Source organism: Pinus tabuliformis, chromosome X (assembly GCF_031772625.1).
Source record: "Pinus tabuliformis cultivar Carrire ecotype Pingquan chromosome X, CPIR1, whole genome shotgun sequence".
Classification (NCBI taxonomy): Eukaryota; Viridiplantae; Streptophyta; class Pinopsida; order Pinales; family Pinaceae; genus Pinus; species Pinus tabuliformis.
Genome location: NC_142308.1, coordinates 390,232,685 through 390,246,493, shown reverse-complemented (window position 1 = coordinate 390,246,493; position 13,809 = coordinate 390,232,685). Strand labels below are relative to the sequence as shown.

Here is a 13,809-nt window from a genome sequence, read left to right as displayed (position 1 = left end):
AACAACTGATGTCCCTTTTGTAACCATGACACCTTGTAAGGTGTTGGATGTCTCATTGTCTTCAACTTCAATTTCTCCACCACTTCTGTAGAGACCAAATTATCAGTGTTGCCACTATCAATGATCATCTGACAACATTTCCCTCGAACCTTACACATTGTTCTAAACAAAGTCTTTCTTTGTGATGGTTCAACTATCTCCTTTGTTGGCTTGAGCAAAACTTTATTGACTACCAAAGATTCTCCTCTCTCTGGTACATTTTCTTCTTTTGTCACTACTGCTACTTCTTCCTCAACTTGAGCAACAATTGCATTCCTCTGACTTGTTCCTGCATTCTCTGGGCACTCAAAAGCTCTGTGTCCCAGTTTGTTACATCTGTAACATCTTACTTCTCTTCCTCTGCCTCTGCCTCCTCTTCCTCTGGAAAAACTCTCTCTGCTACCTGCATCACCTTCTGTGGTTTCATGCTGGGTTGAGCTGCTGCTAGCTCCATCTCTAGGCACTGTAGATCTTCCTCTACCACCTTGACTTCCTTTTCCTTGGAAAGTACCTCTTCCTCTGGCAGATTGTTTCCTCATGATTTTTCCTTCAGCGTTCAGTACCACCTGATAAGCTTCTTCTACTTTTTTAGGAGACAGTATACTTATCTCATCTTGGATGTCCATCCTAAGACCATTCACATATCTAGCCTTCTTCTCATCTGTATCCTGAGTTTGTCCAGCTCTTATACTTATCTTATAGAATTCCTCTGTATATTCTCTCACTGTCATAGACCTCTATCTAAGATTCTGCATCTGTTTGTACAAGGTTTGCTGATAATTACTTGGTAGAAACTTACCTCTTAGCTTTGCTACCATCCTATTCCAATTCCTGATTGGTTGCTTGCCAAGACTCTTTCTTTCTGCCTGCACTCCATCCCACCAAAGTGTTGCATGTCCTTTTAGCTTGGTGACAACAAACTTTACTTTCTTCTCATCTTCTGTTTCTTCATAATCAAAGAATTTCTCCATGCCATTAATCCAGTCTATCAATTCTTCTGGATTCAATCCTCCTGCATATATTGAAACCTCAGTTTTTGGCCTAGCTGTGGATCTCAACACTGATTGGAAGAATCTCATCTCAGGAGTAACTACTATAGTTTCCTCCTCTTCTTCAGTTTCAACCTCAGGCTCACTAACATCTCCATCATCTATATTTCTCCCTGCTGTTAATGCTTCTAATCTAGCCTGCATCTGTTGCATAGCTTCCATCACCTCAGCATTTGCAATTGGTCATCCTCTTCTACCACGTCCTCGTCCTCTTCCAACTCTGAAAGCCATATTGGACTTCCTTCTCTTGCTTCTAAGATTCAATTTAGTGTCAACAGGTTGCTCTGATACCACTAATGATGGCGATCTGGGTGCAGGCAGGAGTGTTAATCTCCCAAACTGCGAGATTATATCTTCTACTTTTGTTTGCGGGTGTAATTGCTAGTTCAATGGGCTCTCTGTCATCCACTGACAACTTTAGAGCTTCCACTAAGTTAGCAGACTCCTCTAAGAACCGCAGAGTTCCGCTAAACCTCCACTAGTCCGGACCCGACGGTAATATAAACCATAGCTTAATAAAACTTGAAATCCGCCTTCTAAAACTCGTCGACACTTCTTCACCATTGATCTATTCAAGATCCAACGGTCACAACTCTCCCCGACCTCGAACCTGCTCCTCGTCTGTCAACCATCGATCTTGCTCCACCAGATCTAACGGTTCAAACGAATATCGGCCGGGACACTTGCGCACTTTAAACCCGCCCGATAAGCGGTTTCTCTCTCTCTCCTCTCTGCTACGTGTCATGACGTGTATGGAATTGGAGCCAATCGGAAAAATACCGCTTACGGCCTTTCTTCTGCCAGAAATCCGCTTGTGGGTTTCTCCAACCTGTTTTGGCTCGTTAACTGTCTATTAACTTCTGCGCTCGAACATCGTTGATCTGTCTCGACCAAGATCTAATGATCCAAGTTCAATCTTCACGCCACAACATCCTTGGTCTTCCTCCACTGATCTCGACCGTTCGCTCAGCACACTCAAAATTCACGAGAAACTCAGTTAAAAGGAAAAACACAAATTTAACACAGTCAACACGATTTCATTCAATCTCGCAAAACAACAATTAAACTTCGAATTTCACGACAACAAAGAGATTTCGAAGGAGATTATCTTTCGGGATTTGACAGGAATTTCTCATTCACATGCACAGAGACTAATTTTCTCCAATTCACTAGATTTGCTCTTGGAAAGCCAAATTTCTTTAACAGTCAAAATCCCCTTAGAATAGTGTGAAAATGACATAAGTACTATTCATCCTAACAACCATATCCTAATTCAAAGGCTAAAATTTAACCCTATCTGTCCTGCGAGGCATTCTCCTCGAGAATCTCCACTATAGCTAACTAACTAAAATTTATTATATCATGATCAAATCCTATATTTTAGTTCTATGCTTAACTAGAAAAACATGGAAATTGATGGCTAAAAGATCCCACACCTTTGCCTGTAGGATTTTTTTGTATTTTTGGAATAATTCTTCGAATTTGTCTTCAAGCCTTATGCTCCTGCATCAAGTTATATTTTAAAATGGAAGCCAGGTTTACAATTGCATGAGATTACACGATTGTTTATTGTTAAAATTGACAACTAGGGCCAAACTCCACATGGGTCATTTTATTTATGACAATTGATATTTTTCTTGGATTCCTCTCTTTGAGAGGTGTAGGATTGATCTAAAAATCATCCGATTCTGACATGTACAAATGAAGTTATGAATTTATTTTGATTATGGTCAAATTGTCAAGGTCGGCTAGCAAACTTATGTAGGCTCAGATTCCAAAAGCCCAATAGTCACGTCTATTCATCCTCAACGTTGCATACAAATAGAAGGTGACTTAGCCTCATTTGGACACACTCATCTTCACACTTCTCTCTCTCCCTCCTCATTGATTGGGTACGGATTTCTGGGGGTCTCTCTGCACACGTCCGAAATTTCAGGAGAGCGAAATTTTAGGAGGCCGAAATTTTAGGAGACCGAATTTCTGGACAATTTGACCAAGTGTTGACAATCGTTGACTGCAACTAGGGCTGACCGCAGGTGGGCTATTTGACCAGACTTTGACTGGGCTGAATTTGACTGTTTTGAGGGCTGTTTTGTCTTGCTGTTTGGACATTGAAGTTGACCGATTTGCTGAGGGTTAAATCTTCCCTGTTGACCAGTGTTGACCTTTCTGTTTAGGGCTCTTTTGCTGCTGTTATAAATTATCAGATTTTTAAAGTGTACCATCTCTCTCTGCTGAACTATTGAAGACTAAAAGAAGATTTGATCAAGGGTTTCCCCACATTGGGGTTTGCCCCTGGCTGGTGCCACATCTTGTGTCCTCTTGTCTTGGCTTGTCTTCTACTGTTTATGTTTGTGTTCTATCTGCATTTTACTATCATGTTGATGTGATTGCTAATCTGAATACTGATACTGGGTTAATAAAGAAATTGAAGTAAAATTGCTCTAAAGCATAGAACAAACCATTGTTGCCTAAAATTAGCATTTATAAAATGTTATGCAAGGGATTGGACGTAAATCCAATTTTTCCGTTGTTCTGCATTATATCCTCGACTAAATGAGAACATTGGGTTATGTTGGTTGCAAGCTTAATAAATTTTTCTAATCTAATATTAGCAGCTATCTTATTCATCTTTTGATAGTATCTTTGTATTAAGAATTTCCTGGACTATTTATGAATGATTTTTGCTTGTATACTCCTGTGCCAAAAGATACTAGAGTTCTTTAAATAGAAGACATAAGGAGTGTTTATTATTCTAAAACTCAAGTGATCACTTGTTTCTTATGTTCACTTGGTGCAATGCAGGCATTCGATGCTTGTTTTTGTAATACAAGTTGATGGAAATGCTAGCTGATTGTTACAGGTTAGCGGAATTGGAAAGGTGACAGAGCGTATGCTGAAGGATGTCTTAGGCATCAATACTTGTGATGATTTGCTTCAAAAGCGTGCTATGGTGTGTGCACTTTTTTCACAATGTTCAGCAGGTGCGCATCATGCAGCATTTAGTTGTTTCGAATATGGATCATTTTGTGTTAAGGTATTTTTTATCAGAAAAATATTAAAGTTTCAGTCAGTCCGATGGTAATGTATATGATGATGCCTTCGTTTAAAGTAGAGAGGAGGAACGTCATACATATGAGGGCACCGAGAAAAGAAAAGAAGTTATAACTTATGATATATCAATTTAGTTTAATAAAGTGAGGAAGTGTTTTGAGGAATCTCTAATCTTGTTATATTTCTCTAAGTTAAAGTAACAACCAATAGATTGGGAGAAATAAGTATATAATAGACAAAATGTCTCTCCTACCATTAGTGTCAGAATTGTCTTTTGTAATAGTGAATAATTTGGGTATGAGACATCTATTTGAGAGAAGGTAGTCGAGACAATTAATTTGAGAGAAAAATGATTTTCTATTCTTTCTCTTCTTATAATTATGTTTTCTCACATTTATATTCAATCAAGATGTGCTGAAATCTTCAGAAAATGCCTAGGAGCAAATGCAATTTCCAAGGGGACTAGGGTAAGAGATAAAATAGTGCTCTGATACCAATCTAATTTGACCAGATAGTGGAAACAATTAATTTGGGAGGTAATCACTCTCGTTTCCAAAGAATTTGTTTTGCACAATGACATGTATCTATAACATGAGATTTCAAAATTGGTCACTGAAGATAAAAATATATCTTCATCTTTTCATAGATCTAGTCTAAGATATGCTATAGCATCAATAATAGGTTTCTCCGCTTTTCTAATTGTATTATTGCACGAGGAACACTAAAAATATACTTGCACTGAAATATAGTCAGTGCTCATCACTGCTTCCCTGAAATGTTAGTATTCTGGAATGAATGCTCATAAATAGGACCTCAAGTACAATGCACTCTTCTTGTAGTAGATTGCTCTCTAAGTTCTGCTCAGGGGTTCCAGAAAACTGTTTTAAATACTGTTGATTGAGGCATGGATAGTTAATGAATGATAGAATGAGGAGACATGATGACATATATACTTCTAGCTTAGAGTTGGACACCATCGTAGGCCTTGTATCTGTGAATATTGTGTTGGCATATTTATATCTGTAGCTTAGTGTTGGACATCTATTTTTATGATTATGAGAATGCATTCTCTTATTTTCAGCAATTTGTTGCAGATTTTTTCTTATCTGTAGGGTTAGGTTTGGGTGGAGTGGAACCTCCAGAAGAGGAACATCGCAAGAGTATAAGCACTGAGCGCACCTTTCCAGCTACTAATGATGAAGTTGAGATTTTTAAGAAGCTAGGTTAGTGCATATCAGGCCTTCTTGTATTACTGTTTGTTTGTTCCCTTTATCAATTGGATATTTTTATTAAATAGATATTTTATCAATTTTAATTTTTAAATTTGCAAATAATATATTAATTTGTTACCTCTCTTATACTACATAGCACAATGGCTGCTGTTATTTTTTGGTTAGATGAATTTGGCTAGACACAAGAGATTGATTTTGGGTATTGTTGGGTAATTTCTACAATTTTACAGAATATAACTGGGGTTTGCAATTATAGGAAAGATCTTGCCTAGTGGAGCTGCATCACATGTTGGTTAATTTAATAATATTCTCTTCTTGCTTAGTTTGTAATGGGGACAAAATCATTGGCACACTTTTTATATGCTTCTGTAAATAGTGACTACAATATTTCAAGTGTCCTGTGAAACTTGTCATTTTTCTGCTTCACTGACCATTAACCTTTTCAACTGGGATGATGCATAAAATCAGGGTTTTGTATTGTTACAAAGTTTTTGTTTCAGGAAATTTCTACTAGACCTGTGATCCAAATGTGGAAGGAGGAACTCAGTGGCATGTGGGTGTCAGATTTTGTAGATGGTGTAGAATGATGAGTAAAATTGTTGGAGGATATTGAGCTATGCAGTTTCCATCTTGTATTACATATTAGGTTCAATTTAGAGTATCTAGTGATTTGCATTATCTGGGGAAAATTTGAATACGATAGCAACCATAGAATGGTTTTACACTGTTTTTCTGATATTTATTCAAATTCATTTGGGAAATACTTCTTATAGAATCCATTTTCTAAGCTGCCCCACTATGAAGGGTGTATTTATGCTGTCAAAATCACGCAGGGGCCAGGACCAATAACATCCATCCTGCTGAATAAAGAGAGAGTTAGGGTTTTGGATATGGTACAATGTTTGAGATCTGCTGCCCACCCCCTGCATTAACTTGTCTTTTTGACTTCGTTGCTGGCCTAATTGGCCTTGACAGGTTGTGACCCAGATCATACAGCAATAGGGTAGCCTGTAATGGTTAGCCCAATGCTAGATATTGGCAATTGCTGTTGTCATTATGGAAAACACTAGGACAGATGAAGGAAGTGGAGGTGGCTCTGCTAATGGCCCTGTTGACCACTACGTGTGAACTTCCCATAGCAGTACACCCCCTTTTTTCGCAAAAGGGATAGCGCTTAATTGACATGTCCGTGCCATTTGACAGTCATCATCGACTTGATCAATTTATGTTGTAAACCCAGTTTGCATATGTGTGAACTGTAAATAATCTTAGCAGAGTTGAGTCAGTATGTAAATTGCCTAGGTGGACCTAATTTTCTAGTGATAATCTACGTTCCGGAAGGTTTTTTGTCTCACCGATCCATGATCGGCAGAGTTTTCCTTCAGCCTAACCCCAAAGCCGGAATGAATTTTGTCATTAGAATCTTAGAGGAATCCTAGTGTGTTGATCTGCTAGATTATATTTGGTCGCAGAACTGGGTGGTCTATGAGGGTCTATGTCAAATGGGTTTTCCCCTTTGAGATGTAAAATTGTAAAAGTCATGATGTAAAGTGTCTTGAGGGTTAGAAAATGTTTTTATCCCCTCATAAGTCCTAAGTGATTTTTCCGAAGGCTAAGTTCGAGGATCCAAAAAAAAAAATTAAAAAAATTAAAAAAAAATAGATAAAAATAATAATAAAATTTTAAAATTTAAAAATAAAAATAAAATTTTAAAATTTAAAAAAAAAATTAAAAAATAAAAAATAAAATAAAATAAAATTTAAAAAAATAAATTAAAAAATTAAAAAATAATAAAATAATAATAAGTCAAATTTTTGAGTAAATAAATGCAGAATTTTAATTTTTTAATATATTAAAATGCATTTAAAAATTCGATAGATGAGATTAAAAGAAATCTTGATCCTCATAGACGGTCGAGATTAGTTTGACATGGATCACTCGAACTAGCTGTTGGGGATTTTTCCTTTAAATAGGGTGTTAGGGGTCATTTGAGATCAAGATTCGATCTGTGAGTCTTGTGCTGAAAAAAACTCTCGTGTAAACTTTTTCTGGTGCTAATAAAGAAAGACTTTGGGGTTGAAATCTTGCTGGTGTTACTCTCCTGAAGTGCTGTGAGCTATCTTATTTTCTGCATATTTTAATTTTCAGCCATTAGTAACAGCTTATTGTAGAGTATTGTTGAACACAGGTATCTTGTTCACTTGCTAGGGTTTGAATGGCATTAGAATTTCTGAAATAATGGCAGGTATCTCCATTGCATCTGAGATCTAGTACTGTTTTTCTCTCTTTATTGATGGTTGAAGTGAGCTGTGCAGGAAACCCTTATTGAAGAAGATCAGTGGGCGTTTGGGGAAGTTCTCGGCTGAACCAACCAACTCCCACAAGCATTCTCTTGTAGAGCCCAATCAGTTTCGATCTTGGGTTTATCATTTAAGTTTGTTTTTCTGAATTGCATGAGAGATTTCTGAAGTTTTTCACAGTAAATCTGGAATTTTGATAACATGTCTGTGGATTATTGATGAATCTGGCTGTTTAGAGTCATTTATCTATTAAAACTGTAATTAATTTATTAAATTTTGGGTTTTATCCTTGTATATTTTGTCTCTGGTTTCTCTGTTCTTTTGCAGGTTGCAGGAAGAGATTTCTCGTTGGAAGCCAGATCTAGGCCCTGGGGCAAGATCTGGCCTCACAATCAGTTTTTTGCAGGGTATCCATTTCGTTGTTCGAGGGTTTCAGATTCAGTTATTTGCAAATCTGGAAATTAACTGCAGAACTGGCCATTTACCCTACAGTTCTCCTACGCTGGCCATCCTTCCACGCTGCCCCAAGCTCATTCCAGCAGCTGCTGCGTCCTCACCTCTCCCTGATACACACGATCAATCTCCCTCTTCAAATCCGCTGCCTTCACTGCAAGTTCACGCTGTGTCCTTCATTCATCCTCTCATGCTGCACGCAGCCCATTTCCCTCATCCATTTGCAATATCGCCTGCACAATAAAACCCAAGAAATATTTCCTTGCATACTCTTCACGTCTCCGCGGTTTTTCTTTGCCCACGTAGCTCCCTCAAATCTGAGCCACCCACGTTTATTTTATGCATTGTTTCATAGCTGCTGTGCCTTTTTCTTGCGTGAAGTCCTCTCCTCTCTGCTGCAAGCTGTCAAACGCACTCACCATCGCTTTCCTTCGTAGATGCCTTGTGCCTCTTCAAACCACCTGCGTATATTCCCTCACCTGCGGCAGGCTTGAAGACTGAAAATATCAGCAAATACGCAGGAGTTCCCTTGCCCGCCCTCATCACCTGCGACAACACGCGTGGTCCAACCTTCCCATCTGCAAAGCCGTTGTCAATCGTTGCTCCCCGTCCGCTGTCGAAAACACTCCGCCGTCACAGTAAGAGCACGTTTTGAATTTTTGTATATACGGGCCAGGTTTTATTATATGCGTTGGATGTATAGGTATTATAGTTAGGTTAGCATAGTTAGTTTTAGAATTAGATTATGTTAATTCTTTTTGTTTAGATTTCTAATCTTGGGATAGTTTTAAATTAGATATTATTTTGTTTCATTTTAAATTTAAAAAAAATTCATAAAAATTCTTTAGACTTTGGTTAGGGTTTTAGCTTTGTATTTTGTTTAATTTTTGGATTTAATGTGTTAGTTTTAGATTAGATTAGATTAAATTTTATTTTTTTAGTTTTATTTTGAATTTAAAGTTTTAAAAATCATAAAAAATATAAAAATTAAAAATCGTAAAAATTATAAAATTATAAAAAACATAAATTTTTTTCTTTTCTTATAGTTTAGGTTTTGAATTATTTTAGTTTAGATTTAATTTTGTTAGAAGTAAAAAATAAAAAAAATTGATAAAAAGTTTCCTTTTAGTTTAGTTCAATTTTTTGGATTTAAAGTTCCATTTACTTAGTCTTTAGTTCTGTTTTATTCAAAAAATTAAAATATTTTGAGAAGGCTTAACAAAATCTTGGAAATTTCATTTTGGGCGAATTTTGCAGTGTTTATGTTCCATTTCTCTATGGCTAAATGCACTTAAAGGTTTAATTAAAGTTAGCTATGTGAAAGTGGCAACTGATCAGCATTTAAATTCTGTGATCTTTTAAAGCATTTAATTTTTCTTTAAGTTTAATTGTTGGATCATCTTTAAAGCATTGTGAATTTACTGGATATCTTGCATTGCTTGGGTTATTTGATGATAAATGTTTGTTTTACACGATATATATTTTTGCAACATCTAGTCATTTAATCATTAACTCCATAAAGCACTGGTCTATTAACTTAATAAAAATCAATTAAGTGCTTGTTTTCCCTCGTGTCTTCCTACCCAACTGTTTCACAGTTGGTCATTCATTTTCCCATAGGGTCTACCCCCCTTAGCCGCGGGAGGCAAGCTTAAACGGAGAGATCGGGGATTAGAGTGACAGCCCCCGATCTGAGCGTTGTCGTGACAATCTGTGCGACAACAGAGCCCATGGAAGTTTGTACTGAAAGTGTACCATGAGGTAATTCTTAATTAGACCCTTATATTATTATAGAAATTCTTGTTGATTAGTATGATACTATTTGTGATCACTGATGCTTATAAGGAGGGAATCTTGCTAGGATATTTGGTAGGGTACTATAGAAATTCTTGTTGATTAGTATGATACTATTTGTGACCACTGATGCTTATAAGGAGTGAATCTTGCTAGGATATTTGGTAGGGTAGGTTCCCCTTGAAGCTATTATCCATAACTTGACTAGGGGAGAGCCTAGGAGCCCTTTGGGTGGTGATGCTTCCAAACCAGAAGCCTTACGAATGACTTTTTTGTATTTCAATTCCTAACAAGAACCATGTTGGGAATGCACTGCAACAAGGAACTTCAATATGTAAAAATACCCTATTGGTCCTGTTGCACCCATCTTTTCATAGTTCCAAGGAAGCTTACCAATTTTTTTCAAAGATTAGGGTCATCAACCAACAGCTTATTATGTCATTGTAAACCTATTCTGCAAATTTGTAATGTAAATGATGCTAGTACGACCATTAAATTATGTAACAACCTAGGTGAGCCTATGATTTTGGCGACGAATTTCATCCTAGGAGGTTTTTCGTCTTACTGATTATTTGTGTTTTTTAACACGGATGATTGGCAAAGTTTTTCTCTCTAGCGTCAACCCCAAAGTTAGGGTAGAATTTATTGACAAGGTCTTAGGTGAGTCCTAATTTTATTAGTTGAATCATTGTAAAAGTGATTTGGGAATAATTTAAGCTATTTGGCTAAATTATTTTATTACAGATCATTTGGTCTACTAGATCATATTGAGTCACAAAATTGTGTAAAAAATTATGAGGGTCTATAACAAACAGGTATTCCCCTTTTGAGGGTTGAATTATTGTAATATTAGATTTAAAAATACCTTTGCATGGTCCCTCACAATCAGACACGATGGCTAAAGTATTTGAGGGTGGAATAATAATTAATACCCTTTTGTGTCAATTAATTAATTTTTTTGGCAAAATAAAAATTAAATCCTAAGCCAAAAAATTAATTAATTTAGAGTAAAAAAATTAAAATTAGAGAAATTAATTCCTCCAAGTGTAAAATGACCAAAAAATTCATGGGTCATGAAGAAGTCAAATTTTGGAGGTCCCCCATCAAGACAAAAACAGGTTTTTTAAGAAAAATTAAACCTTTGGACCTTGATGGTTAAGTCAAAGTCAAATTTTTGTGGAAATTGATCCAAATTAATTTTTTTTGGATTAATAAAAAATGGTTTTAATGTGAAATTCGAAAATTCCTCAAAAATAAGTATTTTGGATGACAAAGATTAAAAGTTGATCGAGTATTTATCGACAGTTGAGATTATTTTGACAGGGATCAAGTCAACTAGCCGTTATTTTCCACTCAGAGGGATTTCTTTATAAATAGAAGGCATTTTGCTTCTATTTTTCATCTTGATCTTTGTTCAAATGTAATTTTGTACACGCTGGTGTGAAGCCACTGTTCTGTTGAGAACATTTTGAATTTCATAATAAAAGACTTTGGGGTACAGTTCATGGTGTCTTTGTCCCATCGATTTGTGGTGTGTGTTGGGTATGTGTGTTCCTATATTGTGATTCAAATATTATATGAATTGTTATTTCATTTGTAGATGATAAGAACATTCTATTGGTGAGTTTTGTGCTTATCTTAGGTGATTTGATTCATTGTATGATCTAATGATTTTTCTCAAGAAATATATAGAGTTTGCAAGTTCCCTCACCTTTGAGCTACAAGTTCACAGACTATGGGCTCAAGCTAACCTTGTTTGTACTTCAGATATTTTATGTGATTTCCTTATTTTGCTAAGGCCGTGGTTAATATCTATCTTTCAAAATACATCTACCATTGTCAAAATTTACAAAAAAATTATCCCTCAAAAAATCATTCAAGCATTGTATATTTGTATATTTTGTAAATCAATTTTTTAATCTTTGTACATAAAATTTTCTAATTTTTGCAGATAGGGTTTTGGGGTTTTGAATTTTTGTATATATGTTGGGGTTTTGGATACTTGTATTTTCATTTGTGCAAGTGAGATTGAAGACGATTTGCTAGGGTTTGAGCTAGATTTAGGCCCTTGAGAGTAAGATCTAGTCTCCAATTTTTTGCAGGGCCAACATCAAGGAATTGAGCAGTGAAATTGAAGATCTGAAGCAAATTCAAATTTTTGGCAAGAGTTTCTAGATTTGTTAGGCCTCTAGGCCCAACAACCTCCTCCATCCTAACTGTCTAGCACTCCTAGCCTAGCTGTTGGCCTATTTTTCCCCTTGAAACCCTAGCATGGCCTTTTCTAGGGCTGCCGTCAGCCTTTTAGGCCCTCTAGGCCTAGCTGTAGGCCCCTAAGGGCATCAACCTGCCTTCCTAGCCCCTGCCGTGGGTGTTTTTGGCCTTTGCAGGCCTGGCTGTAAGCCTCTAAGCCCTCGACCTCCCCTGAGATCCTTGCTACAGGCCATAGAAGGCCTCCTCCTTGCCTCAACCTCCCTTTTTCCTCCTCCTCGACCCTTGTTTTCCCTTATCCCTCCTCCCTCTCCTCCCTCTCCTAGCCACAACCTCTTTGTGGCTGGCGGCAGGTGTTTTAGGCCTTGGAACCCTAGTTCGTTGCCCTCTAGGGCCTCTTGGCCCTTTCCTTAGCCTAGCGGCAACCTCTCATCAAAAAATAAAATCTCTTACTCATGGAACCCATGAGGCAAGCATGATAATAAGTTTATTTTTCTTCTTTACATCATTTACAAACATCATAATTTCATGTCATTAGAAAACCAAACCTAGTTACACTTTTCAACACTTGCTCTTAACTAGGGAGGTATTCATAATGGTACTTGGTCATTATCAATCTGAAGAATTTCTCATAAGAAGAATCAGATTGTTAACCCATTTGTATAGCATCAGATCAACCAACATTGTTACATAGCAAGGCCTTGACTAACAACTCTATCTCTCCACAAGATCTGAGCTCAATGCTTGCGAGACCAATGATTTATAGACACTCTCATCATTGTCTCTCTTGGAACATACCCCACCTGCGTTCTCAGGGTGTGTTCCATGAGGACTGTTCCTATCTTGGACTCCCTAGTGCTCAAAGAATATTGGTCCTCCACGATTAGTCTTATCTTGGATGCTCTATCTCATCCTCAAAGAGTATTGGATGCCAAATAATTACCCAATCCTTTCATTCTGTCTTCCCAAGTGAAGACCAGAATGATGTGTCTATCTCTCCCTCTCAATTAGGGAGGACATATCTATTTCTATAAAGGAATGTATTCATTCCTACAGAAGGAATGTGCCTAAGCTCCCTCTTGGCTTAGGAATTTCCAAGTTTCTTCCATGTAAAAAACTTGTTTTCAGACTCCCTCTTAATTAGGGACCTACAACAGCTCCTTAGGTGGAGATTATGGGACAACCAACTGCTTTGAACAACTCCTTCCTTCGATTTCATGAAATTCTTCTTCGTTAAGGAGTCTTCATCTTTTGGGACTTCTTCATAGGGCACAAACCATCCATCACTTTCATCCATGAGTTAGTCATGCCATCATTCCTTTCATCAGAAAGTGATCCATCAGCCTACATCTGGTCTTGCTTCATGTCATGCTGCCTTCTTCATGTTATCTTCTTCAGAAGGATCTTACATCCTTCTACATGGTCCTCTAGGAAGACATCCATAGTTCTTCCCTTGGCAGTCCTGCTTAATCCCATCTAGATACTTGTTCAAAATAAGAAATGAACACTTAAATTAGACTTATGTTTGTGATGGTCTTTCATCATGACATCTTCCTTTAGGTATCGACATCATGCATACATGTTGACACATCTCCCAAAGATATCCATTGTCAAGGGTCTCCATCTTTTTTCAAACTTCCATTATAGTCTTCATATCTTTTAGGGAGATTTCTTAGTCAA

At 37.0% G+C, this 13,809-nt stretch overlaps 1 protein-coding gene across 3 annotated transcripts in view; it reads left to right on the top strand.

The window, feature by feature from the left end:
• The window catches only part of LOC149140176 (DNA/RNA polymerases superfamily protein), a 341,649-nt gene that overhangs the window by 175,768 nt on the left and 152,072 nt on the right, over window positions 1-13,809 (top strand). For all 3 annotated transcript variants that reach the window (XM_089447576.1, XM_089447575.1, XM_089447577.1), the window contains 2 exons: window positions 3,952-4,072; window positions 5,237-5,365. In XM_089447576.1, coding sequence (XP_089303702.1) covers window positions 3,952-4,072; window positions 5,237-5,365 — 250 coding nt within the window. The remainder of the gene's footprint in view (window positions 1-3,951; window positions 4,073-5,236; window positions 5,366-13,809) is intronic.